Source organism: Ovis canadensis, chromosome 2, assembly GCF_042477335.2.
Source record: "Ovis canadensis isolate MfBH-ARS-UI-01 breed Bighorn chromosome 2, ARS-UI_OviCan_v2, whole genome shotgun sequence".
Lineage (NCBI taxonomy): Eukaryota > Metazoa > Chordata > Mammalia > Artiodactyla > Bovidae > Ovis > Ovis canadensis.
Genome location: NC_091246.1, coordinates 74,045,757 through 74,069,329, shown reverse-complemented (window position 1 = coordinate 74,069,329; position 23,573 = coordinate 74,045,757). Strand labels below are relative to the sequence as shown.

The 23,573-nt window shown below is 38.3% G+C and overlaps 1 protein-coding gene across 1 annotated transcript; it reads right to left on the bottom strand.

The window, feature by feature from the left end:
• Nucleotides 1–2,858: 2,858 nt before the first annotated feature.
• On the bottom strand, nt 2,859–22,976 carry CD274 (CD274 molecule). The gene is made up of 8 exons (XM_069576513.1): nt 22,752–22,976; nt 18,079–18,144; nt 16,645–16,986; nt 10,933–11,217; nt 8,641–8,748; nt 7,176–7,235; nt 3,977–6,118; nt 2,859–3,722 (listed from the first exon to the last, which is right to left on the bottom strand). The coding sequence occupies exons 2-7, from the start codon at nt 18,128–18,130 to the stop codon at nt 6,096–6,098; spliced, it is 870 nt and encodes a 289-aa protein (XP_069432614.1). The 5' UTR covers nt 18,131–18,144; nt 22,752–22,976; the 3' UTR covers nt 2,859–3,722; nt 3,977–6,095.
• Between the last annotated feature and the right edge of the window lie 597 nt (nt 22,977–23,573).

Below are 23,573 nucleotides of genomic sequence, written 5' to 3'. Positions count from 1 at the left end.
TGGTGGCAGCATGCAAACCCTTAATTGTGGCATATGGGATCTAGCTCCCTGATCAGGGATTAAACCCAGGCCCCCTACATTGAGAGCACAGAGTCTCAGCCAGTAGATCACCAGGAAAGGCCCTAATCTCTTTTAAAATACAGATGATTCTGAAAATAATTAAATTATAATAGGAAATATTTGGTTTGTAATATTTCCTTGAAACTTACAGGGCTGGGAATAGGGAAAAATTATAAAAATGAAATGTATTTATCTTCACAAATTTGGTTAGGTATATATATATATATATATATATATATATATAGTGAAAAAGTTAATTCTGAATTCTAAGTTTTAAAATAGTAGTAACCTATAGATGACACCACCTTTATGGCAGAAAGTGAAGAGGAACTAAAGAGCCTCTTGATGAAAGTGAAAGAGGAGACTGAAAAAGTTGGCTTAAAGCTCAACATTCAGAAAACGAAGATCATGGCACCTGGTCCCATCACTTCATGGCAAATAGATGGGGAAACAGTGGAAACTGTGTCAGACTTTATTTTGGGGGGCTCCTCCTTGGAAGGAAAGTTATGACCAATCTAGATAGCATATTAAAAAGTAGAGATATTACTTTGCCATCAAAGGTCTGTCTCTAGTCAAGGCTATGGTTTTTCCAGTGGTCATGAATGGATGTGAGAGTTGGACTGTGAAGAAAGCCGAGCGCTGAAGAATTGATGCTTTTGAACTGTGGTGTTGGAGAAGACCCTTGAGAGTCCCTTGGACTGCAAGGAGATCCAACCAGTCCATTCTAAAGGAGGTCAGTCCTGGGTGTTCTTTGGAAGGAATAATGCTAAAGCTGAAACTCCAATACTTTGGCTACCTCATGCGAAGAGTTGACTCATTGGAAAAGACCCTGATGCTGGGAGGGATTGGGGGCAGGAGGAGAAGGGGACGGCAGAGGATGAGATGGCTGGATGGTATCACCGACTTGCTGGACATGAGTTTGAGTAAACTCTGGGAGTTGGTGATGGACAGGGAGGCCTGGCGTGCTGCAATTCATGGGGTCACAAAGAGGCGGACATGACTGAGTGACTGAACTGAACTGATATGTTTCTAAAATATTTAGATAAAAACATATTTGGTCCACTTGTGGCAGACAGTCACATGCTTATAAATGGGATTGGAGTAAAACCGTAATGAAAGCTCAAGGTCCATTTTCAGGCTAACTTTCCTACAGTATAGACCCTTCCAATGTCACAAAATTTCATCCAGAACCATGACCACCAAAGCCAGCCAGGAAGTCTGATCAGAAAGGTGAAATATTGGAGAAGGAAATGGCAACCCACTCCAGTATTCTTGCCTGGAGAATCCCAGGGATGGGAGCCTGGTGGGCTGCCGTCTATGGGGTTGCACAGAGTCGGACACGACTGAAGCGACTTAGCAGCAGCAGCAGCAGAATAAGTAGAATTGTAACAATAGCTTCTTAGAGCTGAGACGAGCAGTCAGTATCATATTCCTCAAGACAGAGTCAGCATTTGGATGGTCAAGAAAATCCCAAATTCTGAAACAGTTAATGCTTTGCCCATGATGTTTCCTTATATATATTGTTCCCTGTATCTAGAATGCCTGGCAACACTACTCATACTTCATGACCCAGTTCATTAGTTTCTTTTATACATCACCTTTCATTTTACACTATAATTATTCAGATGCTGATCATTTTCACTGAGTAGCAAGATCTCCAAGAGCAGGGTTGCTATCTTTTTGTTTCTGCCCTTCTCATGGGTACTGTTCCTCACATAGAGTGGATGGTCAATGCATGGTTGTTGAGTAGATAATTTTTTTCACATTTTAAACTAAAGATTAGGACTATTGTCAGTTTTTGCCTTTTCAATTATATAGAACTATACTGGGCTAATAAAATTAGAAACTGAAACAAAAGCTAGAGATTATAATCAATGAGGACTTTATAAATTAACCATAAAACTGAATGTATATATTATAAAATGTACCAGATATCTGAAAGTCATACAGATGTTAAAATGTACACTGATGTACCAAGACTAAGAAATAAAACATCACGTATGGTTAAATGTCAAAAAAAAAAAAAAAAGAAAGGTGAAATATTCTGATGTTAGCTAAAGATTTTTATTGCTTTCATTTCCCAGCAGTAGCATTAACATTATATCATCATTCTACAAAGATACTGATGCTTTTTCTTTAGAATCATCTATAATCTGTCATATATTTTTAGAAATAGTCATCATTATCTTTTAAGAGTGTCTGATTTAGAGAAACGATTAAAAGTCTCTTTAAAGTAAGATTGATGACTACATAAGTTAGTTGACACATTAAATCTTACTGTCCCACCTTGTGCCAGGCCTTAATCCTCAACTTTGTTCTAGGTTTCTCACTTCCTTTTCAGAACCTGATGACTGAATAAATCCAGCTTCACACGCATGGGCTTGCATGGCCATGTCTACTGATCTGAGAAGAGTACTCTTGTAAAGGAAAGTCCCTTCATTTCCTTATAGTTCTCTTGAAGATCACTTTTCTGTCATCTCCCTTCCCTCAGATCTTCACAACAGTGATCTGAACATCACAATTTTGACTCTCTTCTTGGTATTATCCTAAAGGAAGCTATCGAGTGAGAGAGGATGAAAATTTTCAATACATTCTTTAAAACATGCTTTTGATATTTTTCATCATATGGGTTGCAAGAGTATACTGTATAAACATAGAAGCTATGTTTACATAGCTATGAACAACAGAACTAAGAACGTAGCTGAAGATATTCCAGGTAATTGTCTCCACTGCAATGTTAAACTCAGAATGCTTTTATAAAACATGTAGGAAACAAGAAAATCGATATGCAGATGAACTGAGGAACAAAATAAATAAGAACATTTTATTAAATTAATGCATGTGTAAACAATGACAAATACAGAATTAGATATCGTCTCTGCCTATATCATTTACAATGAAACACAAGACAAAGGAATAAAGTGCCTTACAAATCCAACACCACAAAAAGGCATTAAGATTTAGGAATGGAGTAAACAGACTTCACAACTTGCTGAACCAAAATTCTTGCTTGTACTTCACACAAAACAAAGGATACTGTCACCCAAACAAGGGATATTGTGCAAATGAACATGTATAAAAAGATAACAGGAAAATTTCTGTCGGAGATTCTGTTTCTTCAGCCTTGATATATGGCAAAGCAAAGAATATTTTCCTTGTCACTGATCCAGGTAAGTGAGGAGGGAAGAAATATTCTGGGATCTCCTTAGAGGGCATCTGAACCTTTGGAAAGCAATATCTTAGGAGACCTGTGTAGTGGTAAGAACTGGTTGGACTCAAGGGTTCAGACAGCTCACAGGCCTCATAAGCCTTTTCTGGCACAAATGAGGATCTAGGGTCAAGGTTCTTGACTGGAATTTCAAAAAGAACACATTTTGCAAGTGCAACATCAAAGTCAAGTTTATACTCAAGAGAAAACAAAACGAAAAAAAAAACAAACCAAGTTCCAGACGTGATTCTGTCAAACAGACTTAGCAATAAAGTCATCCTTTAAGGCCAGGTTGACATGGTACATTCTGGAAAATCCATTGTGAGAAACACATTCTCTCTTCGAGAAACACAAAATAAACCAAATCCAGACACAGTCATAGAGCAAGTACTCGACAAAGGCTGGTTGTCTAAATGTAGTGACTATTTGGTATGTACCACCCTGGGACTGTAGCCTGCCAGGCTTCTCTGTCCTAGACTTCTCTGTCCAAGTCTAGGTTCGGCTTCTCTGTCGAACCTAGGGATCGAACCCACTTCTTTTATGTCTTCCAGAAGATCAAACGTGGATTTGATCCTTGGGATGGGGAGATCCCCTGGAGAAGAGCAGGGCAACTCACTCCAGTATTCTCGCCTGGAGCATTCCATGGACAGAGAAGCCTGGCAGGCTACAGTCCATAGGGTTGCACAGGGACACGACTGGTGACTTAGCATGCACACACATCTTCTGAAAGAAACTAAGAGGCTATGGAAAAGATGACCTAGAACAAACAAGACAGTGCCCAGCCTCTGGGAACTTCACGTTTCTTCTATCTACTACATAAGAAATAGTATATTAAATAAAAATAGCAAAGTGCACAGCAGACACATAATGCATTACCACTTATGTGGAAAAGAGCAAAAATAAAAAATATGTAACATTTTACAAGTATTTCCACATATATTCACAGAATATCTTTAGAAGACAAATGAACAAAAGATCAGTGGTTGCTTCTGGAAAGGGAAACTAGATGAGTAGGAGGATGGAATGGAGACTTTTTAATGTCTCCTTTAGGACTTTTTGAATTTCGAATCATGAAAAAGTATAAATTCAAAATTCAGTTGCATTTAAATAAAAAAGAAAACTGCTATTAACAATACCAGGCCCTATATAAATAAGCATCAAATTTCATGGCAAAGGCAAACAAATCAGGGGTAAATACAGTGATAGAAAAGGATTTCCAGAGCCATTTTCCATGGTTTTAAAGAATACTGACATCTCATAAACTGAAATCACTTTTATTTTTAAAATATTTACGCTTTTCAACTGTCCAGGAACACACTGGCTGGCTACCTAGAGAATCCCCTCCTTTGGAAGCTTTCTAAACTTTCCTCCTCACAACATTTTTCTCCTCTTATACCTTGTGCTATAATGGACCATATTGTAGCAGTACATTTTCTACTGATGTCCTTATTATGCTATGAGCTCCTAGAGGGAAGTTTCCTTATCTTGCTCATATCTGTAGACTCTGCCTGGCACAGTGATTGACACGCTAGGGCACTTCCTAAATGTTCGCTGAATGAACATGTCTTAAAGTAAAGCATAGCTGTAAATTATATTCTAAAAGGACAGAAGGTTAAAAAAGTGTTTTTATTAATTCTTTAATGGAGAAGGAAATGGCAACCCACTCCAGTGTTCTTGCCTGGAGAATTCCAGGGACAGGGGAGCCTGGTGGGCTGCCGTCTATGGGGTCACACAGAGTTGGACACGACTAAAGTGACTTAGCATTAGCATTAATTCTTTAATAATTAAAAAAGAACATATATATATATATAAAACGGAGTTATTTTGCTTAAGAGCAGAGATTGGCACAACACTGTAAATCAACTATATACCTCAACTTAAATAAATAAATAAATAAAAGGACGAAGGGTGACAGCTTTGGAAATCTGACGTCTGCTATGTATTGCCTTGGTCAAGTTTCTGTACCTCCGCTCCCTCAGCTGTGAAACAGGTAGAATAATAGTGCTTACCACAACACAGTTGCTACAGGGATGAAATGAGATTATGTGCACACATAGTTGTAAAGCTGATATTTAAATGTAAGAGATATTTTGGTAACATCTTATTTTGAGGTCTGAGGATAAGATTATCCAAGTCAATTGAAGTATCAGTGGGTTAAACAAGGCATTAAAAATATCTTATACAAACTAATGGTTTGTTCTCTATGATTCTTAAGTACTGACAGTTATAGAGGATATCAAGTACTTTACAAATACTACATTTTACTTGACACGCACAAGTCATTGAGCAGTAAATTTGGTCTGGTGACAAAGTGTTAATTTCTACTACAGCATATCTTCAACAGAAATCACTCATAGCCACATTCACATGACAAGACCCCACAGACTCAAAATAAATAAAAATAAATCATATTCAAATACTGTGGCAACACTGGGATGCTCAATCAACCAGAAGACAAATCAAGACACTGAGTAAAGGCAAAGGGCACTTCTGTAGGAACTGACCGTTAAATCAGGGAATCTCAACCTGTTTTCCTAAGATGAGTGACGGATAATGTGCATGGAGGTTCATCATTTAGAAGTGTCCTTTCTCCTTTTCACATGTATTGATGAGTCTTTCACCGTTTGGAAGTACCAGTGTTTCCTTCCACGGTACCTTTATTCCTTCTTCCTCTGTATTCTTCTTTCTCAGCTTCTGTTTCCAGAGCGTGGGCTTTCTAAGTTCTACATCATCTGCAGCCCCCTGGCCCACTGCAGATCTCTGGTCTGATAAACCCAAACCACAGGCTGAGAATCCCTGTTTTAAGATCAGAAGTTGCAACACTGGATTACGTCTCCTCAAAATGTGTAGCTGAAGAGTGAAAATGAGAAACATAAGATATATTTGCTAGAGGATATAATAAGCTTTCAACAAGACAAAGAAACATTATATTTATGCCCAATTCCCTTTACATGATAGACTGTAACCATCTACCATGTTTGCCAGGAACTGTCCTGGTTATGAAACTGAAAGACTCATGCTCTGAGAAAACCCTTACCTCTTGGCAAACTGGGATGGTCTGTCACTCTAAGAAGCTCCAAACAACACTCACTAATTAGCTTTACAACACAAATGAGTGTTATGGACTACATAATGAAATATGCCTGAGCTTGTCTAGGGTAATTAGACTAACCTTAAACCTGGGCTTATTGTGAAGTTTGGTTTCGAATTACGTAAGAAGAATCAGAAACCTTTATATAGTTTTCTTCTTAGTTCAATGATCTTGATTGGGTGAGGTCTTACTGGACTTCTACAAATGTAGACATTTGTGGTGAAACAGATTTAAGTGAACAGGTTAAGAGTTAGGTTCCATGGTCAGGTTAGCAGGCTCCAAAGCCTGATTTTTGTCAAGACTTGTGTTCTTGAGCAATTCATATTATCTTCTTGATTCTTTGCTTTCTCCACTATAAAACAGGATAATCTAGTTATCCTGGGATAATAAAAAAATAAATCTTCTTTGATATTGCGGAGGGAGAAGATTGAGGTATTGTACATGAAGCAGTACACACAGTGCCCAATATAAAAGTTTTATCTATCTACCCATCCATTCATCTATCACCCATCCACATAAATCAACTTGGTCCCCTAATGCAGGGAGATGTTAGGATGCAAAGCAAAGGACCTAGCTGAGAGAAGCTGCCTCCTTCTCCCATCTCCCCAAAGGGCCATCCCTCTACTCCCCTCTGCTATCCCTAAATCTCAGACTGTGGGAACCATTCTTATATCAGAGTCGTGAAACAAATAGGAGCTAGTAGTTCCAACACTCAGCACTCAGTAAAATAAGGGGAGATTATAATGATAGCTTTCCCCTTGTTCTTTAACTTTTTGTTTCCTTTCTTCAACTTCCAATCCCTGCTAAAATTCTTACCATTTTGTTGCTTTGAATTCATATCTTGGGTGCCACATTTTTCTACATCCATCTTTCTCACTTGAAGAAAAAAGTTATTTTTATTTTCATGTAATACAACTATACATCCCACACAGTGACCCAAGTTTAAATCCAATGTTCCTATGAAATATTTCTAATCCCTTAGGAAATCTGGGAGACTTCCTTTTCCCAGGGGTCCCAACAGTTTAGAACACATACTTTTGTTTCTAAATTTTCTGCAGGGGTATATACTTTTATTTTTTATTCTTCCCCCACAGATGTACCATATCCTGAGACCCTTTATTATACTTTAGTTTTCTAGCCCTTTCTAATGCCAGTTAATGATTTTTCACATGGAAATGCGAGTTGTGGTCACAGCCACTTCCTTGGACAAATCAACACCACCTCAGGATCTTCCTATCACTGAAACTAGTCTGGCTGTCTCAGTTCTCTGTTCATTAAAAGAAGCTGACCTCCACTCCCTCAATTACACCACTTTCCCAGATCCACCCACCTCTTAAGGGGTTGTAGGGAATTTCTCAACAACTATCGGAATTCCCTTCCATTTTCCACTTCCCTATTTGCCATCAGATAACTCTATACACAGATCATCATCGGATCCTTTGGTATACTTCTCAAAGTATTGGGGAAACGTTTACTCTGAATCATCTTAAAATGAAAGGAAATTATTTGAATAGACACATTTTCCTGAATTTTAATTGTCCTCTTGGGTAAATAGAGAAATATACACATTAAAATTATTTTGAAAACTATATAATACCTTCAGCAAACTGCTCTGTGGTAAAAGTACCCCTGTTCTACGTAAGGAACTATTTTTATTATTTAAAGCTCCCAGAAGCCAGCTCAATATAGCAGTGTAACTAACTCAAGACAAATTCAACTGAAACCAACAGGCATTTTAACTCTTTCTTTCCTGTAAGTCTGTGGTTATTTGCATGATAGAAAGAAACTATTTAACACTTGGTCTTCTTCAACCTCCATGCACACCCTTTTTCTCCTGATCTTCACCCTGCAATCCTGCACAGCTTCACTATAACTGCTGTGAAACAGTGGAGTATCTTTGTGCTACCTTGCAGAGGCAAGTCAGGTTTGCCTGCAGCCATGATCCAACTCTCAACCCCTTAGAAATGTTACTACAAGTGTTTACTGCCACCCTCCAATTCAAATGATGCTACAGAACAGTAGCTAAAAATATACTTTGCATAATTGAAAGTTGGCCCTGGCAGGGAAGGCTAATAGAAAGGCATCTTATAAATCACTGTTTCCTGTTAGGGGCACCCCTAGCATTTGGGGTAGAATAGTTTTCTGATACATGGGACTGTCCTGCACATTACAGGAGATGTACCATCCCTGGCTCTGCCCGGCAAGTGCCACTGTGACAACAGCAGCACTCTCATACATTTTTCCACAACCCCACCAGAGACTGTCACAATAAAGGAGATACCATTTCTTTTCAGACAGAAGATGACTGCCAGGGTTACATGCAGGAACAAGAAGAGAGCTCCCAGAATCACCAAGTGATTCCTCGTTTTTGCTGGATCTGGATATGGTTCTGAAAAACAAAATAAAATGAAACTGACTAAAGATAAAATTTTCTTTGGGAGGGACCAAGAGAATAATCATCTTTGAAGTTTAACTTAGGTTAGCACTTTCTTAAGTACCAAAAGTTCCTTTCCAGTGAGTGGCTAGAATGGTGAAATACCTCAGATATGAAAATGGGGGCAACATGGAAAACTGGAAGCAGCCCAGGTGTTGGACAGGTGAACCTGGGGTTAAGTTTTGCTGCTACTCACTAGCTTTGAGTTCTCTGGCAAATCATTTAACCAGTCTACAAAATGGAAATGATACTGAAATTTTTGTGAGGCTAAATGTTAATAAAATGCTTTTCATAGGGAGTGGCAGCTCAGTATTCTATGATAGCCTTGATTATTTCACTTCTTGCATTCCTTAATATAAAAGCTAGCAGCCTACTGCACATGGCAAAGATGCAATGTGATGGCTAATTGGCACTCCCAAAAGAGCTCCTTCTTCCCCACATCTGTGGCCATGATTGTAGATCACGGTTTGCTTTTTTTTTTCTCCACCGTTTGAACACCTTGGGACATCTAATCACTGGTACTTTTCACTAATCTATCTCCAGCCCCCTGCAGGAAGAAAAGCAGTCTTATGGCACACGCTGCTCAGAGACGAACTCCCACCTCCCACCATTAGCTATGCTTCATGATTACCTAGTTCAAGTTTTAAAGCCACAATCATAGTCAGTCTTTCTCCAGTAGCTGTCAGTTTACAAAGTCTGGTAATAACTTTATGAATTAGGCGTGCCAAGCATTAAAGAAAAAACCCCCAGGTGACAGGTGAGAACACATATTTCAAACAGTTGGGTGAGTTAACTCTAGGTCTTCCAACAAGTAAGTTGTTATAAAACAGCTTTTAAATGGCAGGGAAATACTAATGCAGCTCCTCCCAAAGTGACTCTTTAATTTTCTAAACTGCTTTTGTTCTTTTTGTTCTTAGGGCTACCCTGGATTGTCTTTTCCTATTGTTCACCTATCCTATTCAATTTTGGGGTTGTTTTCTCTGAAGTATCAGAGCTTTACTGTCAATATCTAGTGGGGGTGAGGAGAGTGTGGTGAGAAGTGCCTCTGAGAAGACCTCTGGGTTTATATTAACATCATGCTCTCAAGGCTCACCTTCTCTAAAGGTCTGAGCCTCTCACTAGATTAAATCCTGCCTTACCCACTTCTGTAGGAAAGTGAGATAAAAAACATAGCTGATTCTGTGCAAACAAGAGTCTCAAATCATTTTCATGCATTGTAGCCCATGTATTTCCAGGATACTGTTGCCCAATAGGTTATAACTATGTAAGAAAAGTGAAAAGCACAGAAGAAATCAAGTCGCTTGCCCAGGGGAACATTGATTTATGCACTAAGAAGACTACCTTGGAGGAGACAGAATGGGCAGGAAGGCACTCTCCCATCTGGAATAAGGTAGAAAAGTACATCCTACTTGTTTCCTGCCACAGAAACTCTGGAAAGAAGGAAACGGCTGTGACGCACTCAGATCTGGATTCCTAAAACATGGCCTGAGTTGTCTTCGTCTCAGGTGCTCCTCCGGATCCCCCTAGCCACAAGAGCATTTCTAACATGAAATGAGATTGCCTATTTTATTATCCATTTCCTGCAGAGTGTTAACTGTTTTTTACTTTTCTATGAGCTTCTAATGCCTGGAACGTACAGCATATTGAATAAATGCTTGCTTAATGTTTCAGTTCAGTTCAGTCGCTCAGTCGTGTCCGACTCTTTGCGACCCCATGAATCGCAGCACGCCAGGCCTCCCTGTACATCACCAACTCCCGGAGTTTACTCAAACTCATGTCCATCGAGTTGGTGATGCCATCCAGCCATCTCATCCTCTGTCATCCCCTTCTCCTCCTGCCCCCAATCCCTCCCAGCATCAGAGTCTTCTCCAGTGAGTCAACTCTTTGCATGAGGTGGCCAAAGTACTGGAGTTTCAGCTTTAGCATCAGTCCTTATGTTTACTAAGTAGAAATATGACTCAGATGAATGGAGGTGAGGAAGAAGAATGCATTTTGTAAATGTAGTTCATTCATATAAATATAGTTTATTCATTCATTCATTCATTCAACAAACAATGAAAGTTTATGATGAGCAGGCATCAGGCTACATACCAAGAGACAATACTAGGCACATTTTAATTGAGATGTTCAAAATATTACCTGGGATGACCAACTCAGCTGTGTTGTTTTCCTCATGACCTAATCTCCGAAAAGTGCAGTAGAAAATTTTGTCAGCTGTTGTGTTGATTCTCAGTGTGCTGGTCACATTGAAAAGCTTTTCCTCCCTCTTAGAATGGGTGATGCTGGTTTTGCCACTCAGGACTTGGTGATCGCTACTTGTCCAGATGACATCAGCTTCAGGGTAACCCTCAGCCTGACACGTTAGTTCATGTTCAGAGGTGACTGGATCCACAGAAACTGTGGGGTAGATTTTGCGGTATGGAGCTAGGTCATGAACAAAAAGAAGGCATGGCTTTCATTTAACATAGAACTAGACATGTGGCTTTTTGGTCTTGTCAACTTTAGATAGAATACCTATCCAGGCTGTTCTCAAAGAAATAATCTTAAAGCTCAGATGTCTCAGCAGTGGGGAATGTCTGGTAGTTTGGCCTTAACTCTTCTACTCATACCTGGGCCAAGTTTGGGCTTAAAGGAATACCTATCTTGCTATAAAAAGTATATTGCTATTTTTATTGAGGTCAAAGTAAATGTACAGATTGTTTTAAAAGAGAACGTTCAACTTTAAACCAGGAGTCTTTCTATCCAAATATAAAACATGTCTGTTCATTTGTTCAAGTCTTTATATGTTTCTCAGTAAAGTTTTATAGTTTTTATAAAGGACCAAATTCTTAAATTTATTCCTGGACATTTTCCCTTTGTTTGTAAAGATGTCTTCATAAATACAAACCTCTCCAGCTGTTCAGCACTGTTTTCTTACATTTTATTTAATAAACAGAAAATTTCATTTTGATATGACATTCACTTTTTCAACATTAGGTGTATGATCAGAAATTAGGAATGAAAATAGTATTACATCATTGTAAAACTTGATACATGTTCCTGAATGGTACTTTTAAAAGTTTAAGTGCATTTATAGGATTTTAGAATAGTTTTAGATTTACAGAAAAGTTGCAAAGATAGTATAGGGTACCCGTGTACCTCTTCCCCAGTTTCCCCTACTGTCACCACCTTACATTACCATGGTACTTTTGTCCTAACTAAGGAGCCAACACTAGAACAATACTGTTAACTAAATCTTACACTTTGTTCCATTTCACTAGATTTTCCCTACTGTCCTTTTGCTGTTCTAGGATTTCATCTAGAATACTATTATGATACTTATTTTTTAAACTTTTTAGCTGGTTATTTTAATAAATCATTTAACTTCGATTAAATTTTAGATCACTAATTTGGGATGCTTTTAGGATTAAGATATCCAATGTACTGAATATTTTAGTAGATTAGTGCACTTATATCGCTTAAGAGCTTTATTTCATGTTTATTCATTATAACTATGTTAATATGTTATTATTCTGTTGGCATAATTTTTACTCCTAATAGTTTAGTGTTACCACTAATGGTATAAGAAGAAAATATTAGAACTTACATTCATATGTATTTTTATCATAACAATTAAGAAATAATCTAAGCTTAACAAATTTTACTGACTGACACTGCCCCTCACTTCATGCACCTCATGAGGGTCTTAAAGGGATAGAGGAATTTTTTAACACCAAAGGGAGGACAGTGACTTGTTTGAGATTATTACAGATATTCAGGTTCTCTTATCTAATTTTAACTAAACTAACCTGCTTACAAAATGAAAAACTAATAAAAAGGTTTCCCACAAAGAAGATGAGCATTGAAGATATTACCAGTAATTTAAGCTAAAACCAAAAGGAAATGGCAGGAGTGATACTTCTTACCACAACTTTATGAAGTAAAACAAGTACCTAACTCTACAGGACAAGGCATTGGTTAAAAAAAAAAAAACTTCAAGATTGTCAAGACCATCCACTTTGGGTATAGATGAATTTCACCTGAGATACACTCTGCTTTGAAATTAGCTGATGATAGTGAAGCATCATAATTAGTAAGACATTGAAAATAATGTTTATTAAATTCTCATGTCATCTTTTTAAAATTATTTTTTATATTTATAGATTGTCCAATGTATTTTCATATGAACCATATGAAATTGGTGTTCAATTTCTTTTGCCTTTAAAATTGTCAATTTCTTATGACATAACCTATATACTAGCACAAATATATTCTTTATAAACACACACACACATAAATATATTAGTTTAACATGCTTTCCTGATGGGATAGTTAATCAAAAACATTTGCAGATGAGTGGTCTACTAGATCTGGAGTACACATGTGCTAATCCAGACCATGAAAAGTTAACAGTAGTTTTAAGTCAATATATTAATATAGCTCAATACACACTTTGGAGGTAAAAACACAGAAAATAAAACCTGGCTGTTAAAGGCAGACCTCAGAGCCAAACTGCTTGAGTTTAGAACCTGGCTTCATCACTTAATAGTTGAATGAACTTGGCAAATTACTTACATTTCTTTGGATCTCAGTTTCCTCATCAATGAAATGAGGAGAGTAATACCACATGTCACTGACTCTAAGATGTTACCTACTGAAAGATACACTCAGATTTCAGAGCTAGTAAAATGTGAAAAATGTGCATTTTTAACATGATAAGCTCTGACTCCATGGAGTCATTTGAGGATTAAATGTGGTAATACAGGCAAAGTGCTTAGAGTGGGGCCTGGCCCTTAAGTACTACAGAATTACTGCTAGAGTTGCTCTTCCTCTTCTTACTGCTACCAAAGTGCACTCACGTGGTATTCTTTAGAAAGTACTGACAGCTCCTGACGAACAGCCTTGCAAATAAATTTTCATATATCCAAACATGTTCAAGTTTCCAAAATTTTAGATTTATCCTATTTGAGGAAATACATCATTCATTCATTCAAGAAAAAATTTTTATGTGTTCCTGTCTTACTACTACTCTTATATGCCAAGTCCTAGGAAAACAGCAATAAATATAACAGACCAAAGTCTCTGTCTTTGTGGACTGTACGTTCTAGAAGAAGAAGAGAGATAGTAACAAAATATATAGGTATATTTATATGATATGTTACACGATATGGGGTCAAATGCTACAGAAAAAACTTTAACAAGACTGGTTGGTGAATTTGGGGGAGAGCTGGGGGTGGTAAAGCAGTTAATCCTTGGTCCATACAAACAATTAGCTTTATCAGGATAACTACACATACTTTGTTCTTTCAGTTGCCTAGTCCTATTTAAGTTCTTGAAAGTATAAATGGGCACTTCATTTTCATGGCTACAGGGTTCAGTGTTTAAGTAAAAAATAACATTTTCAACTGAAAAGTCAAATGTCTGAGAATCTGGTATTTAAACAAAAATGAAAGGTGCAATAACACCAAAGTGATAATAATAATTGAGTTAATCTAAAACTAAACTCAAATTTTAGTTTTGAAATGCTTCACCTTTAAAATCCCATGGTGACTGAACTCCCTGGGGGGAAGCTGTGAGACCACATGTTTGCAGTGATGGGAAGAGAAGCTCGACAGCTTTACTCATGAAATTATTTGCATATGGAGATGACTCAGGAGTTATACTTCCCTGAGTTGTAAAGCTCATGTAAACCAGCATTGGTTCAGTGCAATGAAAGCCTGGTGTCTGGCTTGCTTTCAGTGCAGCTCAACGTAACCTCCAAGACCACTGTGTGCAAATGACAATGAGATGTTCTGGGACTAGGATGCCAATTTAGTAATTTACAATATGAAATGGAATGGTCAAACAAATCACATCCTCAAATCTGGCTGGTCATCCGTTTTGCTCCATCAAGGACCCCACCTTGGAAAAACCATCAATGCTGAAAAGTTTTCTACTGTTTTAAACTACAGCAAAGAAAATCACAAATCCACAAGGGACATTACAGAGCCCAGAAAAACTGGAAGAACAACTTTACAACAGGGACCGCTTTCCCACTCTCTGCATACTCCCTACAGGCTGATGACTCTTCTTATGGAAGCAGAAGCTTATACTCTGTACTTCCTTCTAATCTACTTATGCCAGGCTGATACTCTTCCTACCCACCCAAGATCTAACAATGCTGGCTGTTCATAGAGCTAAGTCTTGATCATTTCTTTAATACCTTGAAATATAGTATGCCTGATAACTGCTGATAGACTGAAGAAAAGTTAAAAATCTCAACCTGGGATCCCATCAGCTTATTTTTATAAATATCTGCTCTGGAGAAACATATAGTAAGATACAATTAAATTAAATCTATTTCATAAGACAAGTGAGATTTTGATAACAGTAGCATTAACTGAGCCAAATTCAGAGGCCCAGTGATACACCATGAAATAAGACACATTCCTATATAAATTTTATTTTGAGTGTATAATGATTAGTTACTCTTTTATGATAAATGTAAAACTTTTCTTACTCATATTACAGATTTTCGGATTGATGCTTAGGTCAGGAATAGAAACTCCAAGGAATACTAACTCTAGTCACATATTAAAAGGTCACCATGTGAAAAAAAGAAGCAAGCAGATACTCTCAAAACTGTGACTATAGATGGCAGATTCCAACTCAGTATCTGAAAGAAATTACAAAAGGCTATGGAAAGGAGGTCCAAATGACAAGAGTATCATCGCAGTAAGCATGTGAATAGAAGATTCTTTGTGGAGATTTCTTTGGGTGTTTGGACTAGCTGCTCTCGTCTGGGATTCTTTCAGCTCTCAATTTTGTGGATCTTAACAGTGAAAGCAGAGGTGGTCAGCTAAGGTGTTTTCCTTTATTTAGCTAGCTGCTGCTGCTAAGTCGCTTCAGTCGTGTCCGACTCTGTGCGACCCCATAGACGGCAGCCCACCAGGCTCCACCGTCCCTGGGATTCTCCAGGCAAGAACACTGGAGTGGGCTGCCATTGCCTTCTCTAATGCATGAAAGTAAAAAATGAAAGTGAAGTCGCTCAGTCGTGTCCTACCAGGCTCTTCGGTCCATGGGATTTTCCAGGCAAGAGTACTGGAGTGGGTTGCCATTTCCTTCTCCGTATTTAGCTAGAAGCAACCCCAAATTTTGAACCCAGGTGGCCAGATATCATATTTATAGGTCAGTACCTAGGAATTGGACACTCACAGTTCCTCTTCAAGGCTCCAACATAATATTGGCACGGATTTTGAAGACGAAAGTGTGCCCAGTAAGCACAGTTCATACATTCTTCATTTATTCAATACTTGACTTGATTATTTTTTGCCTTCATAGATTGACTTCAAGTCTTTTTGAATGTGAACTTTACAATGGGATTTGTTTTTAATATATGTATTTACATTTGACATAGAGAGTTTCCAAGGAAGGAAAATGCAGGCAGACCTCATAAAACTGAGAAATAGGTACTAAATTTAAAAATTCCTGGAGGAGCATACAAATAGTGATTATTACCTTTGCATGCCATGGAAGATATAGTGGCGAAGGGCAGAGAGACATTTTTGTAGTTCATTGTATCCTTTTCAATAGTATGTGAATTATTTGCAAGTATGTGTATACATATTACTTTTATAATAATAAAAAAGTGAAGATTAGAAATTTTTAGGAAAACTGAATGTACTGAGAAACATGACTGTCATGTTTGGCTCTAGATCTCTGGGGACTATCAAATAGGATGTGCTCAAGCAACACTCATTGGATGAGTGTGCAAATGAATGAATAACAGACTGCTGCTGTGGAAAGTGAAGCTGGACTTCCAAGAACGAAAAGTTCAACACTGAGATATGGTTTTAACAAAGGTTGTGCCTTATTATCTACAATAAATCTTACCATTGACTTTCAAAGTAATCCGCTTGTAGTCGGCACCGCCATAGCTGATCAAGCAACAGTAAACCCCTGCATCCTGCAATTTCACATCTGTTATCTGAAGTGCAGCCTTTCCCAAGGAGAGCTGGTCCTTCAACAGCTGGGCCCTCCCATGGTAGCTACTGTGCTGAACGTTCAGGTCTTCCTTCCCATTCACAAACTGAATAATTTTCTTATCCTCCATTTCCCAGTAAACAACTAACACAAGCAGGTTTAATTGTTGGTCTACTGGAAATCTGCATTCCAACGTCACATTGCTGCCATATTCTACCACATACAGGTCCTTGGGAACTGTGATAGTAAATGCTGAAAAGAAAGATAACCAATCTTTAGAAGATGGAAAATTCCTCAAAAAATTTATAGAATGAGTCCAGGATTTACAGAAGCTTTATCTGGTCACTTACATGATAATTACACTTACGGACTTCCCTGAAATATTTATTTTATCCAGTGAGCCTGAGACATATCTCACTCCCAAGTTAGAATAATAAAATTATCTAAACAAGTTGTCCCAAAATTCATCAACATACACTACTGTAGAACTAGTACATGGTAAAGGGGTACTTATAACCAGGAAGACTTTGTTTCATGTGGACATGCCCAGAATGTCCTTTGACTGGAAACTTATTTGCCTTTTACATAGTCTAAATCATAGACCCCAATGGATCTTTCTACTTATTGCCCCAAACTCTTGATCAGTTGTCTGGCCAGATGAGCATAGAGATTTAGGGAGCATCTCAGGCTGATACAGGTACTGTGTTACCCTGACATTTCATGTATGCTACAATTCTTCCTTAGAATATACTTATTGGATAAAAACAGGTCTTAGAGCAAGGTGGATAGAATGATCCTGTCCTTATTTAAAACAAATATGTAAAAGTATACACATAGGCCATTTCCCCAGATATTTTCAGTAATTATTCTTGGGAAATAGATAATGGATAATGAGTAATAGATGGGCTTCCCAGGTGGCACTAGTAGTAAAGAACCTGCCTGCAAATGCAGGAGATGTAAGAGATACAAGTTCAATTCCTGGGTTGGGAAAATCCCCTGGAGGAGGACCTGGAAATCCACTCCAGTATTCTTGCCTGGAGAATCTCCATGGACAGAGGAACTTGGCGGGCTACAGTCCATGGTGTTGCAAAGAATCAGACATGACTGAAGCGACTTAGCATGCACACAACGAGTGATGGATATGGGTTAATTTTGTTTCTTTCAGTATGTCCATACTCCTTATATCTTTGTCCAGTGAAATAGGCTTATGAAATATGTTTATCAACTATAATGAAGGAAGAATAAAAAGTCCTCTATATAAAAATTATATCCATTATTTCACTTTTGATCTTATAGTTAAAATATTTAAAATATAGAACCTAATGAAAGGATTTTGCATCTTACCTTTCAGCAAACAACAGTAAGCCATGAATGTTAAGACACTATATATCCTCATCTTTCTGGAATGACCTAATTATGGAAAACAGAAAAAAGGAAACTCCTTTATTCAATAATTGAATACCCAGACATTATGGGACTTGGCAGTTCTAATTGAAACTGTCTACTGATAACCAAACAATGACTGATTCGTAAGTGTTAAAATGCAGCAGGGAATTTAGAAGTTCAATACCTTCACATAATATCCCATAGTCATATAAATCTAAGTGAAAAAAAAAAAGATACTATGATGAGACTTTAAAAATTTAATTACAAGGCCTGGAAAAAATTTGTACACACAAAAGAAAACCAAGATGAAAATATTGCACCAAAATCCTCTCAAATATCTTATGGGTTTTTTCTATAGTGTAACATCTCTAGAAATCCAAGCCTGCCCTATACAAAATTTCAAAGCAAGCAGAGTCTGACTTCCATGTCTCCCACCCTTCAATGCCTTTTCCCCTTAGCAGCTGAATACCTTCATCCTGCTGCTACTGCTGCTGCTGCTGCTGCTGCTAAGTCGCTTCAGTTGTGTCCGACTCTGTGCGACCCCATAGACGGCAGCCCGCCAGGCTCCCCAGTCCCTGGGATTCTCCAGGCAAGAATACTGGAGTGGGTTGCCATTTCCTTCTCCAATGCATGAAAGTGAAAAGTGAAAGTGAAGTCACTCAGTCATGTCTGACTCTTAACGACCCCATGGACTGCAGCCCACCAGGCTCCTCCATCCATGGGATTTTCCAGGCAAGAGTACTGGAGTGGGGTGCCATTGCCTTCTCCAACCCTCATCCTACTCTTTAACTATTCAACTCTTCCAGATTATTATCCAAACCATGCCAGTTCTCGTCAAGGTGCCATCTTTCCAAAATCCGTTCTTTTGTCCTTTGCTTATTCCAAATTATAAATTATATTATATTTCCTCAATAAACTGATTCCACTAGTAGCAGGGGGAGTGAGAAGGAGAAACAGTTGGCTTCAACCACTTCATACTAAGATGTGACTCACTCACAGCCTTTTTTCAGTGGTATCTGCCTCAATTCTACTCTTCATTGTGTCATCCTGCTTGAAATTCTACCAATTCTTTAATTCAGCAAACATTAATTGAATACTTTTTCTGTGCCAGGCAATACTTTAGGCACTAGAGATATAGCAGTGAACAGGAAAGAAAAATCACTCTCTTTCTTCTAGGAGCATATATTCAGTAAATAGAGAAGATTTGGGCTATAGCTCAGCAAATTGGTTTACTTATTAACATTTTCTCATGATATACATATATTTACACACTTTGAAGAGAAAGCCAGTTTTCCCCCTTAAGAATCTCTGTGACCTTTGTATATATACAAAAAAATCACAATTGATCAATTAATCAATGCTACACATATGTAAGGCAGAAGATTTATGCCATATATATATAAATAGCTCTAAAAATCAGTAAGAAAACTACATACAACCCAACAGGAAAATGAGCCAAAGGTTCTACTATACAGTTCAGAGAATAAGAAATACAAATGACATCTAAACAAAGGGAAGGATTCTCTATCTTACCAATGAAGAAAAGATAATAGTTTAAGACATGAGACATAATTTTTCACTTATTTGCTTGATTAAGACTATAAGTATTCCTAATATTTAGTGTTTATGAGGATATGAACAAATGGGTTTCTTTAACAACTACTGATAGGAATGTGAAGTTATATAACCTTTTTTTTTGGAGGGCAATTTGGTAATCTCCATTAAAATTTTAAATGTATATGCCATTTAGCTTTCACTTCCTCTCTAAGAAATATATCTTACAAAAACAAACACACAAGCATACGACAACAGACATCAAAAGATTTTAGAGGCACTATCTGCTACTATCTAGTAGTAAAGTAGTGAAGGCCAGGGATGCTGCTAAACATCCTAGAGTGCCCATGACCACCCCTGCAGCAAAGATACATCTGGTCCCAAATGTCAACAATGACAAGGTTGAGAAAACTTGCAACCACTGTGAGTATCTCAGTATATATTTTCCTTCTAGATTTTCCCCTATGAAGCTTTTAAAAACAATTAGACACATAACACCCACTTTTTAAATTTAATATTTTGATGAATATTTTCCATTTTGCCACACAATATTTATAAGTATCTTATTTAGTGGCCCCATAATGTTTAGTTTCCCTGTTGTTAGGTATAGTATTGTGTTCAGTTTTTAAAATAACATAAGTATTTGTGTATTCAGAAAATATTTGTTAAGTGCCTACTGTGTACCAGGTCCCAGGCTAAGCCCTGAAGATAGATTTTCCCCAAGCAGAACTGCTGATCAAGGAGAAAGAACATTTTCCTAGTTTTTGACACATGTGGATAACTGGTGCCAGTTATACTGTGTCTTCACCTAGCACTTATTTTACATATATATACACACACATATGCATATATATATTCTAATTTAATTATTAGAAAAACAAGCAAAGAACTATTGCATACAACAGAGGCACATTAAATCCACTCACAGATTTCAACTAATTTTTCCAGTGTTTATGCCATTCCTTGATGGAGTTCCTATCTCTTGACGAATCTGGTTGAAAATTTTAGAGGTAATGAAAGTTTACTGGAAGGTGAGGGATTAGATCTGATATTTACCTAAGTCCTCATAATACCTCCTCTTCCAGGGCTCCATTCCTTTGGAGTACAGCTATTGTTAGCGAGGGAATAGTAGTGGGAAGGTTAGAGACCATGTAAGTAGACACGGTCTTTGACCTCTAACAGTTACCTGGTGTTCAGAAGGTAAAGTGTTTGCCTGCAATGCGGGAGACCTGAGTTTGATCCCTGGGTCTGGAAGATCCCCTGGAGTATGAAATAGCAACCCACTACAGTATTCTAGCCTGGAATATCCCATGGACGGAGGAGCCTGGCGGGCTACATACAGTCCATTGGGTTGCAAGGAGACAAACACGACTGAGCGACTTCAGTTTCTTTCTTTCTTGACCTCTAAACCCCACATCGGGGCAGCTGGTCTAAGATAAGAACACTAACATCGTCTTCAGATAAGAAACTCAGTATAACTAAATTCCCAGACCAGAACTGAGACATTCAAAGAGTAAGAAAATGTGAACTAGGAAAGAAGTGATGGTTCATTCAGGATGGGGAAGCAGGTTTGTCCCTGGGGGAACCCAGTATACCAATATGGAACTGATACTACTTCTCTATCTCACCAAGGTAGGGCAGACACGACAGAAAGTCAGGGAAAAGAACTCAGGTTTTCTTAAAAGCAAGGACTGTCATGTTACCTGTTAGTTCAGGGTTTCCTTTGATTTTTATCTGATGTATATGAACTACAATTTGATTTTTAAAAATTCCTAGAGTTTGAAAATGTCTCCAAGCAAGGGGAAAACCTACTCAATTAACAGATCAAGATAGTTGATCTATTAAACCTCTGTGCTCATATTCAGTCTCTTTAGTTGGGTGCGACTCTTCACAAGCCTTGGTTGTCAAACTCTATTAAACCTGACTAAATCCTGTGCCCTGACTCCCTCCCTTTAGTCACACTGAGTTATTCTACATTTCCCAGGTGTGGCTTCAGTTCCACAGTATTTCTGCGGCTTCGTTTAAGAACACACTCTAACTATTGTCCTGTAACCTCTGCCTACTCTATTTCACTGAGGGGCGGGGAGGAAAATGTTGATTATTATTATGAATTAATTTTAAAGTGTCACAGTTCTAATAAACTGCTGGGCAACTGTCAATATGAACTGGCACAACCTTTCTGGAAGGCAATTTTCAATCTGTATCAAAGGCTCTTAAATCATTCAGACTTTGATTAGTAGTTATACTTGTAAGAGTTCATCTGAAGGAAATAATCACCAATGTTCTAGCTTTTATAAGCAATGAAGCTGGGTGAGTGGCTAAAAGAGTGAACCTCTAAATAATCTTGACGTCCAGCATGAGGGGATTAATTTTGTTTGGTTATCCAGCATCATGGAATGTAGCCATAAAAAAAAAAAATCACATTTTTGGAAAGCGATTTTAGAAAGCTAGAAACTCATCCACATTAAGCCCCCCAAAACAAGGTGTAATATTGATATGACATCCCTATAAGACAAATCCAAACTCAACTTTGATATAGGCTAGGCTCAAAGTGTTAAGAAATGCTTTAACATTTTTTTTCCTCAGGCTCCTCATTCCCTCCTTCAGGACTCCTTTACTCCTCAGAGCAGACAGACCCAAGAACTCCGGTTCGGGTATCCTGGCTCTTACAGCAAGAAGGGGCCTCAGGAGATGCTGCGGGTGTGAGGACTTACCCAGATCAGACTGCTAGTGAGCGGCTCAAAGTGTACTAGGACTCAGGTGTCCTGACCTCCAGCCCAGAAATTTCCCTCTAGACCCGTTTACCCACCTCAGGACCACAGTCATGAACGCGCAGAAACATGTATGTACTTACAAGATAAGCAAAACTAAATCCCGCCTAAAGAAAAGCTATATCTGTTACTTGTTCTTAATTTAGACAAGTAATCGGCTCTACATCACCGAAACCAGCACATGCTCTCCCTTTCCCTTCTCCTCTCTCCATCCCAAAGAAAGGGTCTATGTGGCAGTCCTGTCTTAAAGTGCCAAGCGAGTGAGGCAGCCAAAGACGCTGGCCAGTGAGCGAGAACGCTCCCTACCTGCCGGCGGGAGAGTCGCGGCTGGCGGTGAGACTTCGGCGCTGTGCCCCGGACTGCCAGGGCCACCCGCAGCTATTGAGCTCCCGTGGGTTTTCTCCGCCCACTTTCTGGCCCGCCCCGTAAGCGCTGACGGGACTGGATTTTCTCATCCTGACCCAAGCAAGTGAGTTGGGGAATAAGCGTTTTTTCCATTCTTGGAATAAAAAGACAAAAGAAACCAAAAGTGAAACTTAAATTCGGCTTCCCGTAAATCAGCTTTTTAAAAGAAAAGTTTCAAAAATGAAAACAAATCATTATCTGACGTTTTAAACAGTATTTAGAAACAAACCAACGTCGGAAATCATCACAGATGTCCGACGTTGGTTTTGCCTTGAGAATCCATACTAAATTCTGCCATGAGGTTTCCCCTTTCTGATAAAAGCTTTTTTACAAGATGTCGGATCATCCTGACATAACTCGATCTACAACATAAAGAAAGTGAAACGATATTTCCCTAATTACTCATTTATACCTCCTCTTCCGAATGGCGTTGATTTTTTTATTTAGAAAGTAGGTGTATGTGTATGATAGGAAATGTTATTTTTAAAACGTGGATTTTGTCACTTCCTCAAAGTTCCTCGACATAGTGAAACCATAACTGCCTTATCATTAAAATAACTTCCCATCAGGACTGACACCTTTTAAGAATGCTCTGGGGATCCTGCTATTTTGCCTCTTTGAGATCCAGGTTAGGGTAGCACATTCTAGGTATGGGTTGAGAAAATCCTCCGGTAACTCCGGATCACTGGCTGAGGGCAAGCTGAAACCACGTGACTCACACTG